At 41.9% G+C, this 16,945-nt stretch overlaps 1 protein-coding gene across 3 annotated transcripts in view; it reads right to left on the bottom strand.

Annotated features, from left to right (window-relative positions):
• Nucleotides 1-16,945, bottom strand: part of TMCC1 (transmembrane and coiled-coil domain family 1) — a 112,297-nt gene that overhangs the window by 66,700 nt on the left and 28,652 nt on the right. The window contains exon 1 of one of the 3 annotated variants that reach the window (XM_082209780.1): nucleotides 14,937-15,266. The exons of the other annotated variants lie outside the window; for them this stretch is intronic. Coding sequence (XP_082065906.1) covers nucleotides 14,937-14,975 — 39 coding nt within the window. The 5' untranslated portion in view covers nucleotides 14,976-15,266. Of the gene's footprint in view, nucleotides 1-14,936; nucleotides 15,267-16,945 lie in introns of those variants that run through there. 3 annotated transcript variants of the gene reach the window in all.

Here is a 16,945-nt window from a genome sequence, read left to right as displayed (position 1 = left end):
CTATTCACTCTTTTCCATCAAACTGTATTAGCCATGGAAGCTAACTTTGTTTTCCTTCCTGACATTCTTGCATAAAAATTGAGTTCATCATTAAGGTTGTTTCAAAGATATACTGGTGATAGCTTCTTACTCCATGTTAGATTTTGATACAATCCAAGTACATACAAGTATAACTTGGTTTATACTTCACCATTGTCGATTGACCAGTTTCTTGCATTCATGATGCATCTGATCAGCTGAGTCACAGACAGGTCTGGCTCAAGCTTTATCACCATTGGAGGCATCAAGGACTGCCATCCATTCATCTCCATCCACAACAGGAGAGCTTGGTGTAGAGAGCACAAGAGGAAGTTGCACTGCTTCTTCACTTTCTGGAAGCTTTGTGTGATGTAGGAATATCAAGTACCAACTCCAAACTCCTGCACACCGAAGGACTGAGGGGCACACACAATTTGCACAAGTTGACTGGGAAAGCATCAGTTCTTTCACTTGTTTGAGATGCCTAGCATGAAGGGAAACATCAGACCCAGTCCGTCACACAAAGTACTTTTCTGCCTTGTGTATCTGAAAAGAGGCAACTTCGCCTCCCTTTCATTCAAGTACCACACAACCAGCAAGGGGATTGAGAGCTGTCTACAAAGTTTGACATTCTCCATTTGACCCACTGTTGTGGGGACTTCATGCCATATCATGGTCAGGTTGGCACTGGGCACGGAGGTCTTCACTTTCTCAAATTACCAGAGTATTATATGGTCAGTAACAAAACAGCACATAAAGTTGCCATCACTTCAGCTTTATATACTGTTATAAGAATTCTAAGGTCTCAAATATATAATAAATATTCATAAACACACACATGTCTAAATATATAAACCATGTGTCTGAAATAGTAGAGGAGAGCAATCCTTAAGCCATTTTGACACTCTCAATTACCTCAAATATTCCTCTGCAGTAAGGGAGGGAAATGGGGAAATCCTTCCCCATAGTCTTTTCGCTTACAAATCCTGTCTTAAGGGTGTATTTGTGTATGAATAGGGTGAGCCTGTGACCTAGATTCAGGAACTAAAGTATTCACCATCATGAAAGAATGGCCAGGCTGTCCAGGTAATGCAATCAGTGACCATTATCAGGTATCCTGGCAGACAGGATTTCTGCTGTAGACTGCCTCCTATGATGTATATATGATGATTTTGGGGTGGTCTTTGACTAAGGGGGTTGGGCAATGTCAAAAGTCTTTAAAGGTTCCTGCAAACGTTTGGTCAGGGGCTCTCCCTCCTTGGAAGGAGGGGAGGGAACTCTGTTGCAACAGAAAAATAAATATCTGCCTTGCTTTCCACTGAATCCTGCCTTCATCCATTTTCCTCTGACAGATTATGGAGTTGGGGGACTCAGCATCCCATGGGGAGTTGGGGAGCAAAGGTCAAACCCCTATTTTTAACTTCAATTCATTTATTTAGCAATGTCAAGAACACAAGTATTCTATGCTTTATTATATGAAGTTGAATTACAATTTACTACTAACCTATTTCGGGTGTGATTCTCTTGCCTAACACTGCATGGGGTTAACAGCTGCTGGAACAAGCAACTGTCTCCGCATTAACCTTTGAAGCAACACAGAAGTAGTAAGTCCAGTATAACCTGTTTAACAATGCTTAACATTTTTCAACTATAGCTTGGGAAAGGACTGAATTCAAATGGTTGATAATTAGGTTTCACATTGTACTTGCTTGCATCATACATGCAATCTTACCCCTGTGTATTTCATGATCCAAAGCAGAACTAAAGAAAAAATTCCAGAACTTTTCCCTTCCAACCTTTTTAACATGTGAACCCCCATGAAACCCAAGTCTATGCATATTTATGTGGAGGCACATCTCACTGTGTTCAGTGCTGCTTACTCCTGCACAGGATTACAGGCTTCAATCCACAGCCCGATTTACCTTTGGGAACTCTTACTTGCATACCGTATTTTTCGCTCTATAACACGCACCTGACCATAACACGCACATCGTTTTTAGAGGAGGAAAACAAGGGGGAAAATATTCTGAATGAAACAGTGGACGTATCATTTTTGTGCTTCATGCTGTGGCCACAGACATGTGATCTGATGGTGAATTTGGGGTGACCCAATGCAAAAATCCTGAGAATCCCTGTGGATCCATGCTTTGTAACCACGTTTTTGCACCATTGCAGCCCCAGGCAACAGTGGGTGAGTGATTTTTTTTGGGGGGGACAGGCTGTAGCCATGGACATGCTATGTGCTCTGATGGTGAATTTTGGCTGACCCAATGCAAAGATCCTGAGGATCCATGTGGATCCATGCTTTGTAACCACGTTTTTGCACCATTGCAGCCCCAGGCAACAATGGGTGTGTGATTTTGGGGGGGCAGGCTGTAGCCATGGACATGCTGTGTGCTCTGATGGTGAATTTTGGCTGACCCAATGCAAAGATCCTGAGGATCCATGTGGATCCATGCTTTGTAACCACGTTTTTGCACCATTGCAGCCCCAGGCAACAATGGGTGTGTGATTTTGGGGGGGCAGGCTGTAGCCATGGACATGCTGTGTGCTCTGATGGTGAATTTGGGGTGACCCAATGCAAAGATCCTGAGGATCCATGTGGATCCATGCTTTGTAACCACATTTTAAGTGGGGAGGGAAGGAAAAACACAGAAGGCTAAGAATGCAGGAGAGGGCTATAACGTGAGGAAAGGAAGGCAAAAGTTTCCCCCCACCCACCCACACAAGCCAGCCACTGTTTAAGGATTTCATCCTTTTAAATGGAAGAAAGCATATTTGAATGCTGTGTGTCTCCAAAAACAAAAAGCAGGAAGTCAAATCAGAATTTTAAGCCGAACCTGTAATCTCTCTTCCCTTCACAAACATTGTTCCCTCCGGAGCAGGGACAGGATAGAGCGACGCTCTGCTTTCCTCTCTACTTGCCTGGAGGGGAGGGGCTTTCCCTGCTCTTTGTTCCGTTTGAGCAAACACAGCAACGAAACAGAGAGGGCGGGCAGTAAGACCCTGAGGCAGAATGCAGGAAAGCAGCAACTTCCTGTCTCACGGAGCTCCCTTCTCCCTGAAGCGCGGTTTGATTTTTGCCTTATTTTTCGGCTCCAGGGACCACATATTCGCTGCATAACACGCACAGACATTTCCCCTTCCTTTTTAGGAGAAAAAATCTGCGTGTTATAGAGCGAAAAATACGGTACCTTATCTTCTTTTTTTAAAAGACAGCTATAATATCATGAGAATGTTGCAAACATGAGCATTTAAACTATTTTAAAGTTCTAAATCACTGTATTTTTCCATGTATAAGACTAGGGGTTTTTTTTTACCAAAAAATTAAGTTTAAAATTGGGGCTTGTCTTATACACGGGTAGTGCTGAGGGGTGTTTTCTTAATTTGGAGTTCCCCAAAATAGGGGGTGTCTTATACACGGAAAAGTATGGTATGTACTTTAGGTAAAGGTGCCCCTGCCCATACGGGTAGGGTACGGGTAGGGTACCTTTACCTTTTTACCCCTGCCCGTACGGGCCAGTCGTGTCCGACTCTAGGGTTGCGTGCTCATCTCGCTCTAGAGGCCGTGAGCTGGCGCCGTCCGAAGACACTTCTGGGTCATGTGGCCAGCATGACAAAGCTGCAGCTGGCGAGCCAGCACCAGTGCAGCACACGGAAACGCCGTTTACCTTCCCGCTATAAAGCGGTACCTATTTATCTACTTGCACTTAAGAGTGCTTTCGAACTGCTAGGTGGGCAGGAGCTGGGACCGAACAACGGGAGCTCACCCCGCCGCGGGGATTCGAACTGCCGACCATACGATCAGCAAGTCCTAGGCACTGAGGTTTTACCCACAGCGCCACCCTTTAGGTTAGTGCATATATCTACTGTACAAATTAAGCTGCATTCTAACTGCTCCTCGACAAAGGGTTGTGTGGCCCAAACTGGGATGGCGGCAGTGTAAATCTTCGTTTTCTGCCCTTCCATCAACTCCCATGGGATGGATGTAATTCTGTCTGCATTTCTGGTGGTGTAAATTACTACAGGCTTTGTGGACAGGACCAGGGAATGAAGGTAGTTCATTGCAGAGTTCCCTATTTGGTGACTCTTGCCTCAGGCAGGCCTTATGGCAGAGGTGAAGCCAGCCATGTCCACCTATTACTTACCTGACATTGTATGTGCATTCTGTTCCTTCTTTGCAGTGAGGCTTACATTCAGCACTGTTTAATTAGAGGTCCAAAGTGGAGCTGATCCCAGCTGGAAGTGCAGCTTGTACTTTCTGCTAAATATAAAGAACACCAATGGAAGCCTACTACATTCCAGCAGACATGTGTCTATCTGGTGAATACACGTCAGTGGCTGAAACGTGGACACCTATAAAAACTGAGCTATGGAGGATGGTCAGTATTGGATCTTTACAGCTCTTTTCAGACTATGCCAGCCACTACAACTGATGGCAAATATGATTGGATTCCTCTGGTTCAATGGAACTGTCTTTGCTGAACCACTGAGATGGAATATCTTCCACATATTTTGTCCTATGTACTTTAAATCATGTTTTAAGTGTCTGGGTATTATTTTATTTGGATTTATTGGGATTACCCTCAAAAACCATCACCCCAAATAAGTCTTATCTATTGTCAGATACTGACTTTGACTTATAAGGTGTCTTTTTGCACTGGCTGCTAAAAAGGATGAATGGAAAGGTGCTTTCAGGGGTAGCTATAAATCATCATGGTGATACAGCAATTTGATTATAATTTGATTATTCATTTTATTGCTTTCTTATCCTTTGTTTTATTGCTTGTTCTTTATCCTTTATTCTGGCTTTGCAATGTTTGTATTTGCAAACATTGATTTGTTGTGGGCCTTGAGCCTGTTTGAATTTTTGCAATGGCCTTTGACCACAGGTAATAAAAGTGTGACCTGACTGACCAGGTTGCCACTGATTACATACAAGTATTCTGGACAAGAAAAACATGTGTGCTTTTTCTAGTTTTACTCACTGTAAAAAGATATTTCATCACTGTAATATCGTCAAGTGTCTCCTTAGAAATATGAAAAGCATGGAATATGCCAAACACCCACTTGATTTTAATTTGGGTTGACAGGATTTTGCTTTTGCTTGTTTAATATAAAAATCACATCAAAACTAAGCACCATACAAAGAAAGAGATGCTATCCAGGTACAACTGAAAGGATGCAGACCAGCCATCACCAGATGTGCAAAATTTCCAGAAACTGAAGCCTTTTCCTGTTCCCCCTCCTCCCCTGCAAATAAAATGGAAATGTTGGGGTAAACTGGAAAGTAAGCAATACCTTTTGGCACCCTTTACAAGCCGAAAGCCACTTTGCTTCTTTAGGAATACAGTGGTGCCCCGCAAGACGAATGCCTCGCAAGACGGAAAACCCGCTAGACGAAAGGGTTTTCCGTTTTGGAGGTGCTTCGCAAAACGAATTTCCTATGGGCTTGCTTCGCAAGACGAAAATGTCTTGCGAGTTCCTGCGGGGGTTTTTTTTCCTCCCCCCCTTTTTCCCAAGCCGCTAAGCTGCTTATCAGCTGATCCGCTAAGCCGCTTATCAGCTGATCCGCTAAGCCGCTTATCAGCTGATCCGCTAAGCCGCTTATCAGCTGATCCGCTAAGCCGCTAAACCGCTTATCAGCTGATCCGCTAAGCCGCTAAACCGCTTATCAGCTGATCCGCTAAGCCGCTAATAGCGCTAATCCGCTAAGCAGTTAATGGGCTTGCTTCGCAAGACGAAAAAACCGCAAGACGAAGAGACTCGCGGAACGGATTATTTTCGTCTTGCGACGCACCACTGTATAAAATCTATTATGGTGATTTTGTAGTGAGCACACTAGTTGAGCAAACACCCAAATAATGCTAGCCTTTGAAACATCATTAGCTCAACAAGAAGAAAACATGCCTTTGGAAACCTAGCCCCAGTTCCTTATCAGCCACCTAGCTGCAAAGCCCCACGCTTCTGTCATCTTCTAGCCTCAGTGCCCATTACAGAAAACAATGTTATTTCATTTCACAGTAAATAAACTGGATCAGGGGTAGCCAACATGGTACCCTTCAGATGTTTTGGACTACAGCTCCCATAATTCTTGACCAATGGTTCTGCTTGCATGAACTAGTTACTCATAACTTGGCTTGAACTTTGTTCTGTTCCAACACTAAAGTTTGTTTACTTCTGTCTTCCAATTACATACACATCCTACTTATTCAGGATTACTATATACCACCACTGTACAGCAATTAACAGGCCCACACTATACATATATAGGGAATATATGAGAAATGAATTCACAAGGAGTGGGAACGTGAAGGAGAAGAATCACAATATGAAATCAACTGGGGGGGGGGCACTTCAAAGTATGGATCAAGAAGGCCAGATGGGCATCAACTATTAAAGGATCAATCCTAACAGAAAAAGACTACAAACTCCATTTGTCACCTACCACTTTATGCCAAAACATTTTCAGGACAACAACCTATAGTCCCTTCTGAAGTATTATTTCTTTTTCTTCCAGGTCCTGAGTGGTAGGCCTATTCTTGCTTACAGGTATCACCTATATCCAAATCAGATATTCATCAATGGCAGCAGGCCACATAATGGAGATACAAATCCAGAAACTGTCCCTTCCAAAAAACCAGAGTGGTCACTCTGTTTTCCTATCTACTTTTGCTCATTCACTTGCAAAATCTTGCTCTTTCCTTCAATGCTGGGTTCATATTATTATTATTATTAATCACATATCTCTGCATACACATGACCAGTTCATGCATCTGATAGAGGACTAGGGCAAAAGATTAAGATACCATGCTCTTTTTCAATTACAATACAGATTTACCCTTTTCAGAAACAGGGATCTCAGCCTTTCTTCTTCTAAAATCAGGGTACATATTAAACTTCAATTATCAAGATCCACTATATTACATATTTCTAAACTAGTTAGCTAGACATTACCATTACAGGTTTACAGAGAGGCACAGTGAGTATTTAAAAGGTTAATAGTTCAAGCTTCAGATAAAGAAATGATACTTTTTAATAGGGCATTTAAGCCCTCATCAGCAGCCTGAGAAGGAAGAAGAGGAGCTAGACCAAGGAAATTGTGTTATTTGACAAGCACCTACCTAAATGCAGTGGGATGAGTTCAATATTGCATTAAGGGGATTGTTCTATCAGTGCAAGCATTTCTTCTGGATAGATGGAACTATCTCCCTTCACCACCGCAAGCTGCTCAGGGGGTTTTCCAGACTCTCCCAAACAAATTTGAGGAGGGTGTGGGGATGGACAGCTGATGGAACTCCTGATGAGCTAGCAGGACGTTGCAATGGCTTCCACTAGGACAACTACTGGGTTGAATCTGGCCCAGGGTGCACTGCTTTCAAATTAAGTGAAGATTCCAAAAGACTGATACAGTGGTAGCTCTGGTTGCAAACGGGATCCGTTCCGGAAGCCCATTCACAACATGAAGAGCGCAACCCACAGTGGCGCGTCTGCACACGTGCGGGTTGTGATTCACCACTTCTGTGCATGCGTGTGACGTCATTTTGCACTTAATGCGCAAGCGGCGAAACCCAGAAGTAACCCTTTCCGGTACTTCCGGGTCGCCGCGGGACGTAACCTGAAAGAACATAACATGAAGTGGATGTAACATGAGGTATGACTGTACAATGCTACAAAACCCATTAGGCTACTTTCACTAGACTGCCATAGGTTTAATACCACAACACCCTCACAGTTATTCCTGAAACAGATTCCAAGTATTTTGATGCGGAAAGTCTTCTTGGGTATAAAATGAGCACACTTTATAAATAAAGCATTCACAGAGCATCAGCACACCATTTCTTAGCTCCATTTCTTTGAGTTCTTGACAACGAAATGCAGCAAGGCATTATTTTGAAACATGCTTTAGGCAGAATAACAAACCCACAACAGATTTCAATGACTCAGGCAATCAACATTCATGAAGCCTAAGGAGAGTGATAAAGACAGTAATGAGGCTTCTAATAATACCAGCAGCCTAAGGAAGACATATGCAACCAATATTTACAGACAGCCCATCTGAAGGTTCTTCCAAATAGTCTTCATGTTGCAAACAGGTTATTCAGATCCTCCCCACCCCCAAAATGAGGTGACAGAGTAGAAATTAAGCCTAGAACAGTTGCACTCATACACTATTGCAAAGGAAAGCAGAAGCAATGCAACACACTGCACAGTCTCAAGTTGGCCGCTGCTGCCTTCTGCTGTCCCCACTATCTTCTGCCACCCTTCCTCCCTAACCTGCAGGGCCTGTTTGGAGAGCCATCCATGCCACACTCTAAGGAAAGGGTCCCGGAAACAGTCTGGGCCACTGTCCTTGCCGGAAAGTTAAACTTTCAATAGGATTTGCCAGTAGTCAGAAAGTAGAGGTGGCACGGATGATGTCTGAGCCCACCTCATCTGCAATTCCTTGCTCTTCCCTCAAAAGTTGCATTGAGTCTAGAGGCCTGTTAGGAGTGTCACTAACTGCTTGCCTCTTGCAGCAGCAACACTCTTGTGGTGGCAGATACATAAGAGAAGCTCTGCTACATTAGAGCACACACCTATCTACTTCAGGTGATTCCCGTTTCCCCCAGTGTCCTATGGGAAGTCTACAGGGAAAAAACAACCCTCTATTACTGCTTTCCCCCAGCAATTGGTATTCAGAGTCATGCTGCCTCTGTTTCTTAAGGAAACAGCCATTGTGACAAGTAATCACATATACCATTAATCTGTGAATTTGTTGAAACCCCTTCTAAAGTCATTTAACCGACTGGTAATTCCATAATGACCTATGCAATGTATGCATTCCTTTTTTCTGTCCTGAATCTCCCACCAACTCTACATCTTAGATGACTCTTGGTTTTGTATCAAGAAAAAGTTCCTTTTTTAATGATTCCTAACATGCAGTACAGTGGAACCTCGGTTTTTGAACATAATCCGTTCTGGACGTCTGTTCGACTTCTGAAATGTTCGAAAACCGAGGATCAATGGGCTGTCAGTAATTCAATGGGGAAAATTGAGAAACACGCTTCGGAAGCTGTTAGACTTCCGAGGAGAGTTCAAAAACAGAACCATTCACTTCTGGGTTTTAAGTGTTTGGTTTTCAAAACGTTTGGCAGCCTAAGACGTTTAAAAACCAAGGTTTGACTGTACGTACACCTTTTTCAAAGCACAACGCACTAAGTTGATGTTTTAACTAAGCTATCCATCAGGACGACAAGATCTAATTCCTGGTTAGCTGCTGTCAGTTTATATCCGATCTGTGTACAGTAGTATCACCGCTTGCAGACGGGATCAGTTCCGGAGTGCCACTTGGATCCCAAGGTTTTTGCTACCGGAGGTGCCTGTTCTGCACATGCGCGTGGCACAGTAGAGCGCTTTTGCGCATGCGGCGAAACCTGAAAAAATACTTCTTGGTTTGCCACATTCATATCCTGAAGTTTACGTAATGTGAGGTACTACTTTATATATGTGAATTTAAGTTTTTTGCACCAATGCTCATCACCTTACACTTCCTTACATTGAACTGTATTTGCCTGTTCACTCGTTTTGGAGAAATCCTTTTGGAGCTCTTCATAAGCCATTTTTTTATTTTTATCATCCTAAATTTGGTATCTTATGCAAACAAGTAAGTTAAAAAGTGACCACCCAAATACAGTGGAACCTCGACTTACATACGCCTCGTCTTGAGGATGTTCCAAGTTGTGTTCGTGGAAAAACCCGGAAGTAGACACCGGGTTTGCCACAATTCGCGCATGTGTAGAAGCAGCTTCTGCCATCTGCGCATGCGCAGAAACACACTACCACCGAATGCGCACTCACACAAGACACCTCTTCTAGCATCCAGTTTCAACCAGCAGACATACCTCCGGAACGGATTATGTCCGTAAGTAGAGATTCCTTGGCAATCTGACTTCTTCGTTCTGTTGTGAAAACTAATCACTGACTTCTACTCAGACTCTGCATACTATAGTTTAACCAGTTACTAATCCATAAAGGACTCATTGTCTTATCCCACTACTAGTAAGTTGACTCAGGAACCCTGGCAAAGGCTTTTGTCAAGGGCTTTTCTGGAAGTCCAAGTACACAAAGTCTATAGCTCAAAACACCCTACTCACATGTTTGCTGACTTTTTAAAAAGTACTTCAAAAGTTGGTGGTAAGACCAACACTGCCTAGGTAGTGGAGGGTGGGCAAACAGATGAGAAAACAATCCCTGTCTCACAGAGAATGATAGAATGCCAGCTTCCAATACACTTACTCGTGGTCCAGGTGGCAATCCAAATTGGCCATCTTTAGGACACAGGATGCTACTAAATCACTAGTCTGAAGTGAACATGTATTATATAGACCTTGAATGTCTAATTTTTCTACATCCTGAATACAAAGTGCACACAGATGCACACACTACAGTTAAGACAACTGAAATGTGGAGATAAACACACAACTGCCACCTTTTCTGCAGTGGCTCGCCATCTGTGGAATGTTCTCCAGAGGGAGGCTTGACAAGAGCCTTCATTATACACCCTTAGGAGCCAGGCAAAAATGTGATTGACCACCCTATATACTCTTTTAACTGTGTTTGTGGCAGGTGGTGTTATTGGTTTGTTTCTGTTCTTGCTTTTATAATGCCTTTTGTGTTTTTTTTATCTTGTATTTTTAGGCTGTGAACCACCCTGAGATCTACAGATGAAGGGCGGGATACAAATTTTGTTGTTGTTAAGTCGCTTAGCTGTGTCTGACTCTTCGTGACCCCATGGACCAGAGCACGCCAGGCACTCCTGTCTTCCACTGCCTCCCGCAGTTTGGTCAAACTCATGCTGGTAGCTTTGAGAACACCATCCAACCATCTCATCCTCTGTTGTCCCCTTCTCCTTGTGCCCTCCATCTTTCCCAACATCAGGGTCTTTTCCAGGGAGTCTTCTCTTCTCATGAGGTGGCCAAAGTATTGGAGCCTCAGCTTCAGGATCTGTCCTTCCAGTGAGCACTCAGGGGCTGATTTCCTTAAGAATGGATAGGTTTGATCTTCTTGCAGTCCTTGGGACTCTCAAGAGTCTCCCCCAGCACCATAATTCAAAAGCATCAATTCTTTGGCGATCAGCCTTCTTTATGGCCCAGCTCTTACTTCCATACATCACTACTGGGAAAACCATAGTTTTAACTATACGGACCTTTGTCGGCAAGGTGATATCTCTGCTTTTTAAGATGCTGTCTAGGTTTATAATAATTGTCCATTTTATTATCATCTATAAAAATCAACATAAGTCCTTGTTGAATGTTACAAATTAATGCTGTATTAAATAAGAAAGCTGAGCAATTAAGTTACAGAAGTGGAAAACGCTCTACTTCTAAAATGTCAAAAACTACAAGAATCTTGAAAGAAGAGGAATGTAGGGTAACCACTGTCAACAAATAAAGTGTGCAAAATGAACTCAGTCCGTGTTATGGGAGGTGCATTACATGATTCCAATTAATTCACTGCAAGCGGATTAAGGGCACACACGATTGCAGCCTAAATCAAATTAGCATACTATGACTGAGATTTGAGTGAGACATCACAGGCTATACTGCAAGCTTGTTAAAGTATTTATGTGTGTTGCACAAATTAATAAATCCAAGGAGTTACTGAGTTACTGTAAACGAAAATTCATTCAGTGTTGATACTGCAAGAGTATTCCAGGTGGGTAAAAGGTAAAGGCACAACGTAACACCGTGATGGAAGCCAGAACACACAGAAACACCATTTACCTTCCCGCTACAGCGGTACCTACTTATCTACTTGCACAGGTGCACTTTCGAACTGCTAGGTTGCCAGGTGGACAGAATATGAAAGCTGGGTTCTAAGTTCCATAGCAAAACTGAAAATAATAATTTTGGGCAGAGATTGCACACTGAGGGATCATGTTAATGAGTCTTCAGAGAGCAATTTGAACTTTGAAGGAAAGGGATTGGTTCCCTTTCAACAGCATTTCCAATAGCTGGCCAGAACAGGAGAACAGCTTCAGAGGCTAACTTACTATGCTTCTACCCTGTGTTCCGAGAGAGGAAAGAAGAGCAGAAAGAATCAACATACTGCCTCCGTTGCCCAATAAATCTTCCTCAGTTGTTATTATTATTGTTATTTTATATCCCAACTTTTTCCCTGACAGGGACTTGAAGTTACTCCATTTCAAAGAAGTGATCTGCCATTTACTCCAGCAAAAGCCTCTTTTATCTAATCTCAATGTAAGACTTGATTATGTGAAGCACTCTGAACACATGAAATGTTCTATATAAAAGTTAAGTATTATTACTCACAAGGATATGCATTAACTATATAAGAGCTCTAACTGATATTTTAGGCAATGCAGCAGTTGATATTATGAGTACTCTTTAAAATACACAGATCTATATGATGTTTGGGTGGATATTTTCAGTCTGAATCTGGCTTACCCAAAGTGTTGTGGGGCATGTTCTATGTAATATATACAGGCTTGGTTTAATGACTTACCTCCCAAAAAATGGAAAACTGACTACAGCTTTCAAATAACATAAGAGAAATGCTTAGGCATATTTACATTCTGCCTTTATGTGAGTTGGCAAAGAATCACTTCTCCCCAAAATTTTTGAGTTGTTATCAAACCAACTATTGGAAGTCATGATTTAGTTATTTTACCATTTTACATTAGCTATAACATTAGTCTTTTGAAATACAGAGATCAAAAGGTCCACAGCACCCTCTATTGGCAAAATGGTAAAGTTTGAGAAGTCTCTCCGATTCATTTTTCTTCTGTGAGAACAGCAGTCACTTAAGAGAAATGTTCTGAGGCTAGGAAATGGAATTCAGGTCAACTGCCTCATGGCTTTAAGTAAATAATATTTCACATCCAAGTTGCGGTAGTAAATTCTGCACAGCAAAATATTCAGTTTACCATGCAGAAACTGCTGTTTCAAGGGGTGAGAAATATCTTTAAACACGCTTCCCCGTTGTTTTGCTATTTATAGCCATTGTTCCTCTGATCCAATACTGTCTTAACAAAAGCCACAGCTTTCAAATATTTTTCAAAATAGACATATAAGTCACAAACTTTAAGAAAAAGTATACATAATAATTGTAAATGATTGGGTATACTTGCTGAAACAGAAGTGCTTTAGTTTGTGTTGAAAACAAATGTTATATATGCACAGCTGCATGACTTCTCCCACTTCTCTCTCTGCCCCCTCCACAAACACTATAGCTAACAACTGAAATTCGTTCTGAAGCCAAGTTCTGGTAGAAGTTGAGGTCTAGCCTAGGTTTTTTGTTTGTTTAGTTTGTTTGTTTGTTAAACAATTTTCCAACTGCACAAATTCCTCATCAGTCACTCCACACTTTGAAAAAGGAGGAGGAGGAGGAGGAGGAAAAAAGAGGCTGAACATGCTTTATTTCTTGCTTACACTCTGCATCAGTGGCAGTTTCTCCACAGGAGTCCGTAGTTACCATCTACAATACAGTGATGATTCGTTTATCAATCTGCCTTAGTTCAGCAACTTAGCAGGCACAAAAAAGAATACAAGGATACAAATACAGCAAAGCATACCGGTAATCTTCCCAGAGACGAATGTACAGAAAAGGAGCTACCAGCCAAAAAGAAGGAGGTGTTTCAATATGGTTTGGACAGTTTAAGTATGGATACTGAGCACAACCCACCTTTATATAATTTGGGTACATGGTGTCCCTGATTTTGTAATTTAAGTGCTTTATAAATGCATATGCCTAATGTGTCTAACCCCCCCCCCCTTTTCCAGCCGCACATTATCAGCTTTCCAACTGCACAATTTTTCTCCCAAATGCACATTTTGTTTCTAACTGCATACTAATAAAAACCTTGGCCTCGCCAGCACATCAGAGAACATTATAAATCTGTGTGCATTTGTCATGTGTGCAGGCATTTACCTTTTGACCATGGGGCTACACTTGAATTCTTAACTGGCTAAATAGCTCAGAGTCTGAAATATTTCCTACTGTGGGTCTTCTTGTTTATTGGCAAGAAAGAATATGGAAAGTCTACCCACACACACCTCAACTATTGCATGTTGTTCCTAACAGCCCATACTCTTACGTCAGGTGTATTCACTGATCCAGTAATAGTGCCTAGTATAGACAAGGTCTCTTTGTACAATGCAAAGACAGAGATTTATGTCAGCTTGTAATGCAGTCTTGCAGTTCTGAGACTGCCTTATCAATATGCAATTAGCCCACTTACTGCCATCTAAACATTTCTTATCTTGTTCCAACACACAACAATGCAATCCTATCTCTGTACAAGGCAACAACACTTCATTTGGGCATTTTAAATAAAATGAACTCTTATTAACCAAAATATCTACTCCAATTTCTGATTTGAAAAATCTGAAGCTTTGTACCTCCCACATTCACTATTACAGGGATATATGGAGTGTTTTTTTTTCTAGGGGAACCCAGGGGTACGCATACCCCTAAACATTTTGTGAATCTAAGTTTGGCCTCATTGAGGTGCCCCTCAATTTCAATATGAGTAGGAAAATGAGAGTACCCCTAAACATTTTTTTTAGGAAAAAAGCACTGCATATATCTATTGTACACATACGTATACACACACAGACACACACACACACACACACAAACACAGAGAGAGAGAGAGAGAGAGAGAGAGAGAGAGAGAGAGAGAGAGAGAGAGAGATAGTGCTATGGTTGTTGTTTTTTACAGAACTGTATGGAATTTGTGGGCATGGTAGCCACTCAAGAGCAGATAATATGAGCTAAACACCAGATAGGCTCAGGTAATTTGTGATGGACACCTTTAAAGCTTGAGAAAGAAAGAAAGAAAGAAAGAAAGAAAGAAAGAAAGAAAGAAAGAAAGCACTTTAACACAGAAATTTTTAAATATTCTCTTAACTTACATCACTCTCTGATCCTTGGCTATCCCAATCTTCTTCCATGACTTTTCTGTTAGTTTCATTAGTGTTTCAATTCATCACTATACCAACAGAGATTGGCCATTTAAACTTTTCACAGACTCATGCTCTAGTTTTCGCTTCTTCTCTAGCCTATAGGCAATATGGAAGTCTAGTAAACCTCTAAGGAGCAGGGATAAGAAATAGCACGCCCTCATTGCTTTGGGGTTCAATTGACCAAACAGGCCTGTTCTGCAGCGTGTCCTTTCAAGAACTAGGAAAATCCATCATGCAAGTTTTAATAATTAAGATTGCTTATCAAGCTTTCTGTAGTTTAACCTCACCAGAATACAAGTAATTTGGAAGTTAGAGCTCTCTTTTTTTCCATCACAACTGAAAGAATCTCCAGAAACTGGTCTGCAAAATTCTTATTCTACAAAAGGATTCCATATAACTGTCCCTCTTTTAAAGCGACCACCACCTCCTATGAGGAACATCATTTTATAATTTGTGTGTTTAAAAACCACCTGTACAACAAATACATCCATTATACTTGGACAAGACAACATCTAGGTCATGGGTAGGCAAACTAAGGCCCTGGGGCTGGATCCAGCCCAATTGCCTTCTAAATCTGGCCCGCGGATGGTCCAGGAAGCAGCGTGTTTTTACATGAGTAGAATGTGTGCTTTTATTTAAAATGCATCTCTAGATTATTTGTGGGCCATAAGAATTTGTTCATCCCCCCCCAAAAAAAAAATATAGTTCGGCCCCACACAAGTTCTGAGGGACAGTGGACTGGCCCCCTGCTAAAAAAGTTTGCTGACCCCTGATCTAGGTCAACAAGCTCCATGAAATCAAGCACAAAAGTTTGGGCTTATGGTTCCCAATCAAGAACTTGTCAAAGTCTCAGAACACTTCTGGCTTATTCAAGGATCCGGTAAACAGTAAACTGAAGTATGTAACAGAAAATAAAAGTATTAAGAAGGGCTCACTAAGGGTGGGGGGGGGGAAAGTAAGTAAGCACCCTCTCCCACTTCGTGGAGCCCGTTTGACCCCCCCCCCCAGTATACTCCAGAGCTTAGGGTGAGGAAACAAGCTGGGAGATGGCTTGAACGCAAGTGGAGGAAAGATCTGAATGAATGCAACTGAACAACGGTAAGGGCTCATTATCGAGCTTACCTAGTGGCTGTGAAAGCAGCAAAGAAGGCATACTTTGCTGCCTCCATTGCATCCTCATTATGGCATCTGGCAACGCTTTTCCAGGTTGTACGAGGTCTTTTACAGGATGACCCAAAGGAGGTGATAGAACCAAGAGTAGCTTGCAAAATGCTGTTTGCAAAGCATTTTGAGGATAAAATCGCTTGCATGATTCTGCTGTTATAGCAGATGAATCTCATAGGGTGTCCAGAGCACAGTCTAGTCCTGTTGTGTTGGATGAGTTTCAGTTGGTAAGACTCAAAGATGTGGACAAGGTGCTCAGATTAGTCAGGGTGACCACTTGCGCTCTAGACCCTTGTCCTTCTTGGCTGATAAAAACCAGCAAGAAGGGAACAGCTGGCTGGGCCAGGGAGGTGATCAGTGCCCCTTTAAACTTCCAGGTATAGGGTGGTATATTATTATTATTATTATTAGTATTAGTATTAGTATTAGTATTAGTATTAGTATTAGTATTAGTGGTGGTGTCATTTTAGGTGTTACATAAACAAAAACCAGAATATAGGGGAGTTTTATATTAATTTATACTACACACACATACAGGGAACAGACATGCTATAAGCACTAATGCATCATTTTAGATTACCAAAGGAATCACTCTTGAGCTTGTAGGACAACCACCACCAGATCAAGGCCCTTCCGTTGTTCCAATCAGAAAACCTGCCACATGTTTTTTTCCTTTGCCACTACACCGTTTAACAGCCAGCCACACCAGACACGATGGAAAGGAGACAGCAAGTTCTCTTTCATTAATGTGCCTTGATCAGCTGTTGTCAGATATAAGCTTCCTAAAGATGACA

This window comes from Podarcis vaucheri (assembly GCF_965113315.1).
Source record: "Podarcis vaucheri genome assembly, chromosome: 2".
In the NCBI taxonomy this organism is placed as follows: Eukaryota; Metazoa; Chordata; class Lepidosauria; order Squamata; family Lacertidae; genus Podarcis; species Podarcis vaucheri.
Note: the sequence above shows the minus strand (reverse complement) of the source record. Positions and strands in the feature narration are given on the sequence as shown.